This window comes from Microtus oregoni, unplaced genomic scaffold (assembly GCF_018167655.1).
Source record: "Microtus oregoni isolate MIOR12 unplaced genomic scaffold, Mior012 000023F_ref0000262, whole genome shotgun sequence".
Taxonomy (NCBI): Eukaryota; Metazoa; Chordata; class Mammalia; order Rodentia; family Cricetidae; genus Microtus; species Microtus oregoni.
Genome location: NW_024543082.1, coordinates 11574754 through 11590957, shown reverse-complemented (window position 1 = coordinate 11590957; position 16204 = coordinate 11574754). Strand labels below are relative to the sequence as shown.

The 16204-nt window shown below is 37.1% G+C and overlaps 1 protein-coding gene across 5 annotated transcripts in view; it reads right to left on the bottom strand.

The window, feature by feature from the left end:
- The window catches only part of Alcam (activated leukocyte cell adhesion molecule), a 179202-nt gene that overhangs the window by 143789 nt on the left and 19209 nt on the right, over positions 1 to 16204 (bottom strand). For 3 of the 5 annotated variants that reach the window (XM_041672898.1, XM_041672899.1, XM_041672897.1), the window contains exon 2: positions 13484 to 13525. The exons of the other annotated variants lie outside the window; for them this stretch is intronic. In XM_041672898.1, the coding sequence (XP_041528832.1) occupies positions 13484 to 13525 (42 nt within the window). The remainder of the gene's footprint in view (positions 1 to 13483; positions 13526 to 16204) is intronic. 5 annotated transcript variants of the gene reach the window in all.

The following is a 16204-nucleotide window of genomic DNA, read 5'->3' as shown; positions in this document are numbered from 1 at the left end:
TTCATTATGCTGGGTCTTACCTTTAAAAAGACAAATTAGAGACATTTTAAAACCATGCAGGATTTACAGTGGTGAGCACATGAGATGAATTTAAAGAACTGTGTGCGGAAGAAGGCGCATGGCTACATAGGAATAGGACGTCAGAATGAAGCACAGTTTGAAGTCTGAGTCAGCACAAATGCAGTACACAGTCAGGCCCTGCACAGCAGCAAAATGACTATATTTTGGTACATTTAACCATTAGGTCAACTATTTCCGTGAACCATTGCAAACAACAAAAACTATCCCTCAAGAGAAACATGATAATAATTTCTCCAATACTAAACTGACTCATTAACAGACTTTCAAACACTGACAAAAGGGGAAAAAAACGATAATCTACTTGTTGAAAGAGGATATGTAATGAGGTAGAAGGATTTTTTTCACCGCGGTCAAAATGACAGCATGTCAACAGAACAACCATGCATATAAATGGCAAAAAGAAGAAGTAACATTTATAGAAAGCACATTCTGAAAATGTTAACTGATTTGCATGCTTATCCACTTAACTCTCACAATGACTATGAACCAAGTGTAATAGTCTGTCCTGTTTCTTTAAGAGACAAGTCCGGCCCACTCCCTCCCCTGTCCACCAAGGCAAGCAAATCTTCCTTCTGCTTCTAGCCTGCTAGCTTTCCTACTTTTTTTTAAATCTCTCTCCCAAAGAGGTAGTTTCTCTTCTCTCCTCTCTCCCCCTTCTCTCTCTCTCTCCCTCTCTCTCCCTCTCTCTCTCTCTCTCTCTCTCCCTCTCTCTCTCTCTCTCTCTCTCTCTCTCTCTCTCTCTCACTATCTCTGCCTTCTTCTGCTCTTCCCCCTTCCCCTCTTTCCCTTTTTCCTCCATAACCCACTAAATAAATAAACACTTTCTCTGCACAGCGTGTACATCCGTCTCTGTCTTTCACCCTACAGGGCTCCTCATGGGACTGACTAAGCCCCCAGGTCTCTCCCATGTCCATGCAGCTTTGCGCCTGGGATCCACTGCCCCTCTATGGTGTGCTGCCCACTGCTGCCCCTTGGGGAAAGGTGCCGTTTTATTTTTACCATTACACCAAGTACAATTGTTTCACTATTTCCTGATAGAAGAAAAAACAAACAGACTAAAAAACACTTTCAAGGTAGCAGAATAAGGAAGTGGTCAAGCCAATATCTGAGATGGGGGTCTGAAAAGAGAATTTAATCTTTTTTATTAACATCCATCCAGTTAACTCAACAATCATACTCCTCTGAGTATAATGATTTTATACTAAATTTCAGCCATATTTTATATTCAGACCAAATTGGTAAAAAAAAAAAAAAAGTGAAATTGTCTCTGACTTCAAAGGTCTTAGAAAAAATTTAAAAAATATCCCATGTTGAAATAGGAAGTGCAACATAGTGTTTGTGGTGTTATACTATAAAATGCCATAGGACATAACAATAGGGTAGCAGGGTTGGTTGAGATTCGGAGCATGGGAGGCATCAGAAAAACTTCAGAAAACGTTACTAGACCTTCTGCTTCACAAGCCACATTTTTTTTTTTTTTGTGGTGACTTCTGTGGTAGTCTGGACAAAATGGATTCATACATTTCAGGGTAGAGGCATGTGGATTAGAAATGTTAGGTAGGAGGAACAGAGATAAGAAATAAACAGAGAGGAACAGGGTAGTACTGGGAGGACAACTAGTGAATACTGAATACTGGATCTGCCCATGTTTAATTTTCACAGACTTTTACTCCCTAATACAAAAGGGAGGAAGATGTCAAAAGACTGCTTTACTATGACACAAAGGTCAATCAGAGCTTCAATACTGGAGACATCAAGCCACTATTTCCTGAGTAAAGCATTTGATGTTTGGGGCAGAATGTGCAGTGAACACACCGAGACCAAGTATCCTGTAGGCAGCCACTCCCTATGTCAAACCTCCTATTTTAAAATGAAGGACCAGAAATAGGCTGGAATTCTCTGACCTTTGGTGGGGGTGGAGTAGATCCACCTCTAGGGGCCATCTTAATGTCCAAAACATCAAGTAGCCACACTCCAAGTTAGGGTTTCTAGTTTTTAGCCACACCTGTTGTGAACAACTTTGAAAGTGCAAAAATAAGCTCAAACTCTCTGAACTCCAGTCAAAATGCAACAAGCTCACATCTGTGTGTCCTCACACTCCTGATGAGCTAGAGACTCAATGATGCCTTCCAGGCTCAAGTGAGGTGGGCAGAGGCATAGTGTGAGAGGGCAGGGTGACTCTGGGAGGAAATCAAGGAAGTTCACAAAAACTCATCCCTGGGGACAAAGGTGGTAAAGAGCAAGTGAACAATAAGAAATTAAGCCAAGAGACAGAAGTGCCAGGGTTTTAATATAAATGGGGTCAATAATTCTAGACTTTAAACTAGAGGTAGGAGGCTACAGAAAACAGGTTAAGCAAGATGTAACATCATCAGATTTGAATTTTCTAAACTCTTTCTGGAAATATTATGATCTATTAATTATAAATCATGAAAGAGAAACATGGAGGGATGAACTAGATAACAGAGCAGTTAATTCAAGAAATGATTTGATTGTAGTTTGACCTTGGAGTGATGACAGCATAAACAAAGCAAATGAGATGCGAGTGGTAGTGAGAAGAATAAGCAGAATTATCTGGATGACTGTCTGTAGGACATGGTGGGTGGAAACAAGTGGAAAATAATTCAAGAGACTGCTCTACCCAGATGCACTACTGCACGGCTGCATTACCAGCTCTCACAAGGTTAAGTCAGGAGGAGGATAAAGTCAAGGTCAGATCAGCCTGTAATACATCGCAAAACCCTGGCCTAAAGACTGTAGGATGGTGGTCTACCTGGCTTTCCAGATCGCTAACAGAAAAACAAATCTTTTTTCTTTTTTTCTTTTTTTCTTTTTTTTTTTGAGTCTGCCAAACTGGATAGCAAAAAGACCATGGGACATCAGCTCCACTCCAACAACTATAGGCAACTGAGTAAAGCTAAGAGCAGGAAAGGGGCTCCTCACTAGGGAAGACCACACCAATTCATCTGTTGGTTAATTTTCTAGTGCCAAACAATCACCACTGAAATCATGCATGCAATTAATGTTATTGACTGCAACGGGTTACATTTAGAAATAAATGCATGCAATAATAATTGATGAAAAAGGAGGTCATAAATTGGAAGGAGAACTGAAAAGTGTTTATAGGAGGGCCTGGAGAGAGGGAAGGGAAGGTCAAAGCAGCTAAATTATAATCTCAAGATTAAACAAACAAACACATACGCTAAACCAAACAAAAAACGGTTACATGAGACTGAGGATGTAGCTCAGTGAGTAAAGCACTTGCTGGACAAGCATGAAGACTAAAGTTTGAATCCCCTGTATCCACTTAACAAGCCAGACATATCTGGTAGACATCTATAATCTCCGAACTTGAAGGCAGAGACAAGCATTCTTGAGAGCTAAACTAAATGGAAATGGCAGGCCTCTGATTCCATGAGAGAATCTGCCTCAATAAACAACTGATTATTGAACAAATTATATATGTATTATATACAGTTATACCTTTTAATAAAACATATATAATTTTAAGAACATATATAATTTTATGTTACAATTATATATAATCCAAGATAAACTATATTCGTATCTATATATGCAAATTCATTTTAATATAACCTCTGATCTAATTTTTCATTACTCTCTCAATTTTGTTAATGGAATAAGAATTGAAACGTATGTAGCTCTATCAATATCACAGAGCTACTATAAGACAATGCCAGCTGGATAGAATGTATGAAAGAAAACATTAAGGAGAAACAAAATGTCACAGTGCTTGAAGATGTCCAAGAGTGCTGGTAGTGTTCTAAAAGTCACTCCAAGATAGTCCAAGTAATTTCTTCCTCAGTGAAAAAAGTGGCAAGGCCATTTTGAAGGACAGATGTCACAGACAGGGCACCAACGCCAGCTATGGCTTTCACATACTGCCAGCTGTTCTATAAAGTGCTATCTTGCATGACTGAGATCCTGAAAACGCTGCACAGCTCTCCAGAGAGAGCATAAGATGCAGCCAGTGATATTTTTACCAAGTTTATTCAATGAGAGCAAGTAAGGTGTCTCAACATGCTCATCACATGTGGCCTAGACAGTGGTGCAGTTCTTATAGTGTTCTGAGGAAGTGCAACCATGAATTTCCAAGGCCAGGGAAACAACAAAGGTAAAAACCAACCAACCAACAACAACATGACCAACCATGTTCAGTTCCAGGGAGCCTAAATCATGGGTCTTCACTTTGGTCAGGGAATAAGGATTCTTTAGGTAAGATGAAAATTTTCCAAAAAATGAAGTACGAAGTACAAAACGCTGTTGTCCTAAAATCAGAAAATTCTATACACACTCCTCAGACTGTAAATAAAAGGAAACCAGAAACTGTGTGTAGTTAAAGATAGACAAGAAGCACTGATAGCAAGTTCCCCAGAACTAGCTCTGACATAGGAAACTGACATTTTCTCCAGTAATAGCTTTATTCTGTAAGAAAGCAACCTGCTGACTAACCCCAAAGCCATGGATTGGTCAGCCATGCAAACATGTATGTGTTCTCTGTTGAAACCATAAGGGTGGGCATTTTGAATTAAAGTGTCTGTATATAAATTAGTTTTTATTTTACTACAACCCCTTATATTTGATAGAACTATACATCTTTTTAGAACCCAGTTTTTTTTTTGTCTGTTTTCTCTTTTGAGACTTTTTTCACTTTAAGTAATCTTATAAATGAATGTCAAATGTTCTATGCTCGTTATAGCTTTGCTGCAGTGATAAAGGGACATTAGTAGACTTTTTAGAACAGTCATCTTCTAGTACCTACTACTGTGTTATGCCTCCAAATGCATTCTATGCACACATGACACACCAGCATCATAGACATCTCTCTCACATAAACATTAGATCTCTTCATTCCTTTGCTTCGGGAAATTTGATGTGTTCCTTATATATCCAAAGAAAATTCAAAGGGCCTTGGCCTAGAATTCAAATCCACCTTCATTGTAATTATAACTCTGTTGTATTTGTCTATGGCTGCACTGATGTAGCCCAAATTAAAAAACAAAACAAAACAACAACAACAAAAAAACAAATTAACAAACCCAGAGACCGATATGGGGTTCAAGCTGAAGATCTGAAAAGTAAAGCAGTCAACCACACGAGAGACCTTTTACCTCTACCAAATCTTCAGACCAAAAGGGGGAGATGCTCTCTCCAGGAATCCTCAGATTCCACACTCCAGGGAGTTCCTGTTTCTTCCTCTTTATACTGCTCTCTCTGCCCAGCCATTTCGCTTCTGTCTCCACTTTCCTAGTGCTGGGATTAAAGTGTGTGACTCCCAAACACTGGATTAAAGATGTGAAACACAAACACCTGGATCTGTTTCTGGATAGGTCTTGTGTAGCCCAGGGTGGCCTTGAACTCAGAGATTCCTCCCTCTCTGTCTCCTGAGTCCTGGGATTAAAGGTGTGTGCCATTACTCCTTGGCCTGTATGGCTGACTAGTGTGGCTGCTTTGCCCTCTGATCTTCAGGCAAATCTTAATTATTAAAACACAAATAATATGCCTCTATACACTGACATCTGATTTTTCTACAGAAACACCACCTCACAAATAAAGTTGTACAAAAGTATATTGAAATTAATTTCCCTGAAAATGTGCTCTGCATCCTCAAGTCTAAACTGAATTGAATTTTTTCCTAGAGTGTACTAAACCCTAGAGCAGTTTTTTCCCATTCCAGCTGTACCAGGGGTTGCCCTGTTCATCCCACTTAGAGGAAATCTTTCTCTTTTAACTTCATATGTGTTTCTTCAAAGGCATTTGTCTATGACTCTGTTTCTGTTAACAATTGTGTTATAAGTCACCAGAACTATGCCTAATTTATTTAAATTTCTCTTCTCCCCTTGCCTAAATTGGGCATGGTGCTTTGCATAAGGTAGGCATTAAAAATTCTAAATTGAACTAAATAATATTTGATGAATGACATTCTAGGGCATGACTAGTCCATCTTAGGCCTAAGTACATGAACACCTTAATTACTAGGCCACTAACCTTCTCAATGATTACAAATTTTCTTTAAAAAGTAATGTGCATATTGAATTCAATTCATGTTTCCTTTTGCTTTCCTGCAATAAAAGATTATAATTACTAGGAGTCCTATGATGATCAAATATACATTGCAATAAAGAAAAACTGTGGACATGTTCCTTAGTCAATGGCAAGCCTGCTCTGTGTTAATCACAGAGATTGCTGACTTGGTTTTACTCTTAATTATATGCAACATAACAGATAACCATCAATTCTCTCATATTACAGAGGACAGTAAGGCTATAGATGGATTAAGTGATATTTTCAACTTCCTATTAACTACTAGAGAAGAAAATAAAAATTATATATTTGGCTATAGAATTGACACATTTTAAACTACCACACAGCCCTGCAGGTCTGCAAGATTGGAATAATACGCAAATGCATATAAAGATGGCAAAACAATTTCATATCTGTATTCACTAGTCAACCCAGGCAGAAATTAATGCTAGAAAGAAACATTGGATAGATGTATTCCTTTATACTGTCTAGACAATTCTTAGCCTAAACTGTAAAATATTGCTATCAGAGGTTCATTTAAAATATGACCTTCATTGATGCATATCACACATCATTCACTCTATGAAACAGTTAACAATGAATTGACTTCATCAATAGAGCACTGAGCTATCTTTATACATATTTTACAAAGGGAGAAACAAAGCAGAGCTATCATATATCCATATATATGTTTCAGACTTTTATTCACACACTCTCATAATGTTTTGCCAGCATGTTGAAGTAGGAAAAGTTTCTGAATGGAATACATGCATCATTTGCTTTGTGCTCATACTGACTTCTAGCCTATATGTAAGTCACATTCCCTCTGAAGAAGGTAGTGCTGCAGATTGTCAATCATCCCAGACGGAAAAGAAAAAATATGGGATTTTTAAAAGTCCAAATCTAAATCACAGTTTGTACTTTTTTAAAACATAATCCGTGCCACAGAATTAATATTTACATACATTCAATCAAATGACTATGGATCATTACATTTTACTGTTGAGTAGAAAATTACTGTATTTCGTTTTAGCTCTTTCATTTTGACTTTTATCTCTCTCCTCTGTTGGTTTTTCAAACCTGTAACACATAGCAATCTCTATGTTCTTTGCTCTTTTCTTTAATTTTATTTAGATATCATTTATGGCTCAGCTGTTAAAAGCTAGGCTCAAAACCAAAACTATGTTCTTCTCTTTAGCCTCAGAAGCTCTCTGCTGACAGATGACAAGAGAACCTTTGAAGACAGCACTGCTAGGTGGAGTCTGATCAGCCCCAGTCAAGTGACTAGCTGGCGCCTCTAAATATAAGTAGCATCCATTTCCCCATGGGTCTTTTACTCATGTTTTTTGGTAAAATAGGTTCTGTATGAAAATATTTCCTAAAATGAAGAATTCACGATACAGAAACCATTCTGATAATTAAAGGAATTATATCATAAAGACATCTTTGCATGATGCTTGGCACACCATTAATTATCAATAGATCATATCCATTTCTTCTTTTGTCTCTGCTATTATTTCTCCTTGTCCAATTGTAGTCACTATGTTGCTTATGTCTCCTTGGTCTGTGACTGCTACTGAAGGCTCTGCTCCGGGTATTGGTTTACTACTACCATTGCTACTTCTTCTGCTGTTCGTGCCTTTATTTATACTCGGGCTAATGCATTTTCTTCTAGTAATTGGGGCATCCAACTGAACTGGAATTTGAAATGTCTTGTGGAACTGGGAAATGCCTCCTTAGTACTCTCAATTCCTCTTAATGACATAGTTAGTTCAGCTGGGTTATCCCTGATCCCTAAATCTTTAAGAAAAAATTAGACACTTGACAAAAATACTGCAATATATTTATTCAGATCGGGGACTCTGGGTCTCTGGTCCTTTCCCTTCCAGAGATCACTCTCTGACAGGCTGATGTCTTGTAAGATATGCATTAAGGTTTTCCATTAACATGAATATTTGAAAGCTTATATAACAAAAATATCATTCAATATTGTATGATGATAACTAACTCTAATAATGAGTTAGGAGAAGAAGGGTACATGAATACTGAGAATTGTAGTGATAAACAAAATGTTAAATTCCATTAGCAATTCTATAATGAAAAATATTAGGTTTTCCTCATGTACAAATGTCAGTGGAATAGTGAAAAAATAATTAACTTTTCATAACCATTTGAACTTTAAAGTGCCCAATAATCATTTTTAGGATTTGTTCCTTGTGGAAAGCCCTTGGGTGAAGGAGGCTTTCGCCTACCATTTTTTCATACACGAAGTGCCTAAAGCATGGAGATAAGGCAGTTTAACAGTAGTCAAAATGTAATTAGATTTCTCAGTCTAGGCGATGCTAAGATGTTGTTAGGTCAATTGAAGCCTACCTGCCTCTGACAGGCAAACAGAATACAGGGGTCAACATTTATATTTATTAGTGAATTAACACCACTATTGATAGCATTCCAAGTTAGCAGAGCCTGATATCAATACTTTGGGTAGGCAAACACACATGCATTGCCCTCCTCTGCACACATATAACACTGACACACTAAGTGGACAAAAATTCTTAAGTTCCCATTAATTTTGAACCAACTAATCCTCTGAGGAGTTTTATAGGGAATGTCACATTAGACTCTTCCTCCATTCTCAACTAGACCACACATCTTTGTGATTTTTCTCCCAGCCTGCCCAACCAGTGTTTCCCATTGTGTTAATTCTGGGTGACCCAGATTGACAATCTTAGAGACCGAACCTGCCAGTGGTATAGCCACTCACTGTTAAGGTGCCCCCATAACATCCAAAGGTGACTATTAAGATACAATAAATCCAGTATTTTAAGGTTACCAATATCAAATTCAAAATCATGTGGTTACCTCTATTTTAAAAATAAGTATCAATGTGATTTTGCACTTCCTACACCCAGAAAATCTTCCAATCTAAACTATCAATTCTGGGAGGTACATATGCTGAGCTTTAGCATTCATAGCATTCTGGGGAGGGAAACTGGCAGCGAAGGGTCTCAGCAGTAAGGTAGGGAAAGTGGTACATGATGATCCCTTGTGCCATCCATTACAACTTGCTCTGAACCCTAAAACTTCTCTAAAAAAATAAATTATTAAACGTATTGATCTGGCCTGAATTCATAGCATTCATACAGTTCCCACTGGCAATGTATGACATAATAGTTACGCTTAGGACAGGGAAGTCTTATCAGTGTGACAATTTTTGACATATTTCTCAATAACAACAAAAATTTCCACTGAGTATACATGTAGTCATTGGATAATCTAACTGAAGTTTCTTACTTGCCTTTGGTATAATGGGGAAATCTTGTAAAATTCCCAAGTCTTATTACAGTCACTTGGTTTCGATGACTTTTGTCATTACTCCCATCACGGGATCACACAGTCATTACTGTTTCTCTATTCGTCTCATTTAAGCAGTGGTTCTTAATCATAGCTACACTAAGAGTCTGTGGAAAAGTTTCCAAAAAGTACAAAAGGCAGAGTCCTAGACCTAGGGATTATTACTTAATTGACTAGTGATATTTGGTCAAATACACATGACTAGGTAGTGAGAGCAAAAACTGGTCACTGGTTTACCTAAGGTATCAAAAATAAGTAAATTAGTTTCTTCACTTGACCATGGAAACTTCAAACCCATTACATAGAAACCTTCACTTGAAGAGTTCTTCAGATCTGTTTAGGGTTGATTCTTTCCCTCTGTATATATTCCAAGAACCGTTTGCTCAACTCCATAACATGGCTAAGATCTTTTCAACATTCTTCTTACTTCTGTATCATAGTTTCAAATGTATGTTACAAAGGAATATTAATAAACTCATTATAGAAGTGTAAATGATACATTGTGTCAGAGCAGTCTATTATTTTAGACTACTTTAAGATGCCAAGTAAAATTTAAAATTCACTAAAGTATCTGTATATGTATGTATTGTTTTATATATGTGTGTATATATAATATTACTTTTTATGTAGAAGCAATATGCATAGACATAAATACTATATACTTTAATTTGCTATTCAGAAATAAAATGACATCTAGAATATTTAGATACTTGAACTGCAAAGGCAGTTTTGAAAACCTGATTAGAAAGAAAATAAAAAAATCTGTTTTATAGTGGCAGAATAAAAGCTCTCAAATATCTCCAAAAGTGGTAACAGAAATATACTCCATCACAGTATTGAGGATTTGAAATAGGAATATTTGCTTTCCCATTCTTCTTTTGATTATTTAAGTTTGCCTGCAAAATGTTTTATTACCTTATACAGAATATTGTAGCTACTCCTGTCAGCTGCTACAATTTAAAACGGAGTAACATGCAAAATCATTGTAAAAAAGAAAGACAAAATGGGTTGGGGTTCTTTTAATTGGCAGAGTAATTTTACAATGGGCCAGGCTTTGCCTTCTATTCCTGGCACTGCAATACTAGTAGATAAATAAAAATAAAGATAGTAACAAGTCATTGACAGAGTAGACGTAGTGGCAATGAGAAGGAGGGTGAGGAGATCAAGGACAAATCCAGCTCCTCTTCAGAGCAGTTTTCATACAAAGGAATGCAGGCTGTCTGATAAGCAAGTTAATTTTAGTCATTAGTAAGTGAGAGAGCTCTGTGTTCTCAGGCCCACGGAGAATGCTGAAAAAGAGCCAAAGTTTGGCAAACAGAGTAAGTCTTGTTGTCTTTGTATAAGCAGCTCGTTTATATTTTCCAGGGAAGACAGGTTTTTTTTTTTTTCCTTACTGTTTGGGTCATTAGGAAAAGACAACCTAAGAAATTAGTCTAAAATCATAAATCTATCAAGATATAACATTAAATCATAAAGATGATAAAAATATTTACTACAGACATTAACTCAGTATAGTCTTTGGCTTATTCCATTAGGTTTATTGCTTGTTTTCCTAGTGAAACCCAATAAGACATTTGAAGGATCGCAGACCATGAGCATAAGCAGGTTAATAAGAGCGTGCCTATGCGACTGTGAGCTTGTTTTGCCTGTGGACAGTCCTGATTCAGTTATTAAATTATTTCAGCAGGCTATTGACATAGATACTAACGAATACCACTCTGACAATTTCTGGAGTATAATTTATTTTTTCAGATCTACAATATTTAAAAGGAAAAAAATACTGTAAAGGTAACAATGAACTACCCTAAAACAGGTGGGCAACAGGAGTTCAATTTCCATTGAAGCTAAATTGGAAAAGCAAACACATATTAACTGAAATATTATGGATGCAGGGATGGATACAAACATGACCTGACTACTGTCCATTTATCTGAATAACTTTTTTAGAGCTTGAAGTACATAGAGTTTTGAAATAAAAAAAAAGGTGGCCAAGTGCACGCAGTATTTTTTCAAGTCTTTTGCTATCTCCATTTTAATGGGCTTTCAGAATTGTATAAGAAATCCACATTTGGCATTGCACTTGTACCTACTGCGAGTAAACTTCCCATGGTCACATAAGAGTCATAAACTGAAGAGATGAAAACTGGAACAAGCCAAAAGTAGGAAGATTTTAAAATAAAAAATAGGCTTACAAATCCTAGAAGGCTTTTCTTTTTTCTACCCTGTCCCTTTGGCAGAATGAACGTGAGAGGAAATCCTCAGTACTAAAAGAAACTGAAGACATGAATTAATAATTATCAAAAATTGGTAAATGTGACCAACTTCTTTATAAATACCTTTCCAAAACATGCTGTGGCTAATGGCTTAGAATGCAAGAGACTGGACGAGGGCAAAAGCAGTAAAAGAGGCTTTCATAGCAGGGATACAATTTACACACTGAACACAAGTGCAGTCATTTCAGCAGGCACGCTGTTATCCATCTTAATTATTGCAATAAATGAACCACTGGGCCATCCCATTTCAAAGATTATCGAAGACCAGATGTTTACCAAAGATCAGAAGGAAAAGTTTTATGTTAAATTAAAACAACAGCTAAATTAGAAGTGAGGCCGTAAAGCTGATGAAATATTTTTACTGAGTAAACTGGGAGCCTTCGTCTTTGAACACTGTATTTATTTGACCTTGTTATCGATAATTTTGTTAAGTTATACAGCTAAACAATACACAGATATGAGACTGGATTTATAAAAATGTCCTCTCTTAGTGGCAATAACTAAACAGGAGTGCTTAATAGTGTGCTTTGACTAGTCAAGAGTCAACTAGAGTCTGTGCCTCCTCACACAGCTCCTCTCCCAATGTGCCCAGGACGAGTCTTATCTGCAGCACATGGACAATTCTAGAAATGCAAATTCCCCACCTCGAAGCCAGAAATAGTGAATGTGAACTCTAGGGATTGGGCCAAAAAGTCCATTTGAACAAGCTCTGTGGTCATTCTAATGTATGTCCAGGTTTGAGAACCATAAGACTAACACATTATAAGGTAAATTATATATATATTCTTCAATATATATATATATATATATATATATATATATATATATATATTCTTCGCTCATCTCTGGACAGAGTAACCTATCCAGTACGTTGGCTGAATTGCAGTAGTTGCTCAAAATATATCCTTAGTACTTGGCTGAATTGCAGTAGTTGCTCAAAATATATCCTTAGTACTGTCAGTCTCGTGAGGTATTCCAAATCATTGTTGGTATTTTGGTGTACTAGCAAATAAATTTTATTTGCACCATTTTTTTCAGCTGTTCTAAAACATTCAATCTAAATGATTTTTTTACTTGCAGTTAGAATAAAATTACATGTGGGCAAACGACAAAGGAAAAGAAACGGACACCAGGTGAGGCTTGGAGAAGGAAGATGTTGTGGTCTCACTTAATTTTAATCCGACTTGATACTACAGGTGATTATCCAAAGCATTGTCATGTCTTCCACAGGAGAATTTAACTTAACATTGCTATTTGGACTCTGTGCTCTTTGTCTTTGATTCTGTGTCTGCGGATTAAGCCCACAACAACTGTACAGCATGTTTTTGCCTCTCTTTCAGACTTAACCGGGCTTCACTCATTTAAATTCTCTTCCTCCCCTTTTGCTAGCCACTTGTCTCATTTTCACCCCATATATATATATTTTATTTTTTAAATATTGCATAAGTACAAAATCACCTAGCTACTTAATCTAAACCCTGCTGCACCCTGTTCTCTGCTGTAGTATACTCCAGAAGTTTCCTGAGCTGCTGCTCTCCTGAACATTTTCAAAGCAGACCTTAGTCTTTCTCATTTTATTCAGCACAGCAGTCATACTCAGGGGCTGCCTCACAACTGTCAGTTAGCTTCTTGCCTTGCCAGTCTTTCTCCAGATTCTCTTGAGCTTTTCTTGGACTTTTGTAGAAAGCTACCCAACTGTCCCTGCTTCATTCCCAGTTTATTGGTCTTACCTGACACACCTGAGTCAAGCTGAGGCAATGAGAATCCTTTCCCTGTGAATTTAAAATCAGAATTAGCCAAAAACAGGTTGGTTACTGTTTTGAGTGACAACAACAACAACAAAAAAACCAATTAAATTTAAGTATGAATAGCTGTCATTTTCCTTTATGATCTAGAAAGGATTGTACACAGAAAAATAGAAGATAAATATATGGACAACTGATAGATAAAGAATGAATTCGAAGAGGGGGGAAGAGGAAGCTGACGCTGTTCCTGCCCTCATTTCTGATTCGGTCACTAGGCAGCCTTCTACCTTCCATAGCTTCTCTCACTTACATGTTTCTCATTAACATAACTATGGTGACAAATTATGAAAGATCTCTGTGGAACATGGTAAATAATATAAGTTCATATTTACTTCACCACTTACGAAAAGCCTATTTTCTGCATTAATAAAAAGTGCCACTTTATAAAGCAAGGCCATTGTGAGGGGTTCAGCAGAGACAGTGGCTACATCTGTAAACTGCACTAATAATTTTCCATAATATAGGGAATAGCTTGATGCAATTTGTATATAGCAGCAGTTGGTATAAAGTTGATATAAAGTGGGAAAGGTACGGTATTACCTAAAAGCAATTTTGTTTTGACAGTGAATCTAGATGTGGCTGCAGAAGCTCTGGAAGCGTCGTTCTAAGAGGATACTCTGTAATTCTAAACTATGGAACATTATTTCCATCTGTGCCATGAGGAATTTGCTATATGCCTCATTTCTGTTTTGTGTTTTTTTTTAATTATTATTATTTATTTATTTATTAAAGATTCCTGTCTCCTCCCACCACCGCCTCCCATTTCCCTCCTCCTCCCCCAATCAACTCCCCCTCTCTCATCAGCCCAAAGAGCAGTCAGGGTTCCCTGCCCTGTGGGGAGTCCAAGGACCTCCCACCTCCTTCCAGGTCTAGTAAGGTGAACATCCAAACTGCCTACGCTCCCACAAAGCCAGTATGTGCAGTAGGATTTTAATACTGACAAGCTCCAAAATTTCCTCTTAAGTTCAGGTCTACAAATCAGCATGGAGGGCAGGAGTCTTAGGGAATCTCTGACACCTCAGTAAATGGAAACTATAACAGCAAGGTGGAGACCTGCCCAGGGACCAGCTGAAGGGGAATGGACAGACTGAGAGAAGTGGGGGCAGTGGGTATTTATCCGGAACTGTGGGGCAGTGTTTTCCAGACTGGAGCAGACACAAGCCTTAGGACACCTAAGCTGACCTCAGCTCCCTCCCACCCCGCATCCATTTTGTGTAACAGGATCTCAGGTGTCAACACACAGGAAATGAGACATGCATCATGGGCAGTCATGGAGAAAAAGAATGGAACAAAGCACAGCCAACCTACTGCCCCAATACTCTGTACTTTAGAGTGGCTTCATTTATCTAAGAACTAAATCCGAATTCTCTCGCCTGTTTATGTTTTCCATGTAACCTCTTAGCATAGTATTTACTTAGAGCACAATAGCTGGCTACTGGCTTGGCACGCTTGAGAAATGAACTGATCTCTTTCGTAAAAACACATGCACCATTTGCCCTAGTAGTAGTTAGGCTTGTTTTGTGATTTGGACAGACTCATAAGGCCTGGGGACACATGCCATTCAGCTCATAAACTGAAAGTTTATTTATTTATTTATTTTTTTGAACTCAAATCAGTCCTGCTTCAACACTTGATGAGTGAGGTCAGTTAAAATACTCCAGAATTGTGGTTTACTTCCCCGCAGGTGTTTGTTGCATTGTTAAATTTTAAAAAGTACAAGTTTACACCTTGTCTTAATTTTATTATCGTTCTTTCTGATATCTTTTTTGTTCTGCTTCTTAATTGTTTCTTTATAAACATGTTGACATATATTTTAATGTCTAATATCTTTTAAATTAGGTTTTTCCTACCTGTGAACAAAATGTCAGACACAAAAGAAGGATCAGAAACCAGGACAATTTGGAATTCTTAATCCCAAAATATATTCTAAAACTATAAGCCATTACTCCAAAAGCCTATCATCTGAGACTCATTTCATGAGTGCTGTTTCTACAAGATTCAGAGACAATAGCCATGCAGAGACCGAGGCATGGTGGAGCCTCTCTGAATTCTGTGAGCTATGCAAATATTTCATGTGAATTTAAAATAAATGAAAATCAACACTGTTGTTCTGAGACTTTCTAGATGTCATGGTATTTAGCTCAGTGACACTGTTCCAGTGAATCTCCAGCAAAGAAGAGAGGCATAATATTTTCCATGTTTTAAGCAGCAACTTAGAATAACAGAAATATTTTATACTATAGATAGCTAAACTTTGAAATAACGTGTGGTTGATGAAGATGGCTTAGCAATACATATTTTTTCTATATCCACTGTGGTGAGGTGTATTCTTGAAAACCCTTAAGCTTGCTACACTTTTGAAGGGCAAGTTATCAAACTCAACAGAAAATTATTACAATAATAATAATTAGTTATTATTATTAGTATTAATAATAGTTAGTATTGTCTTTTCCTCCTAATTAGTGATTGCCTATATCTGAATGAACTTATGATTGTGATTTGAATAATCTAAATTGAAAGTCATACTTCCTATGGAAATGAATAGTAGGTTTCTTTTATTTTTAGATGTTATGATTTTCTGTGTGTTTTTGTTTATAATGTAGAAATACAGTTCTAGAAGGTACTGGAAAGCAAATAAGCCCAAAC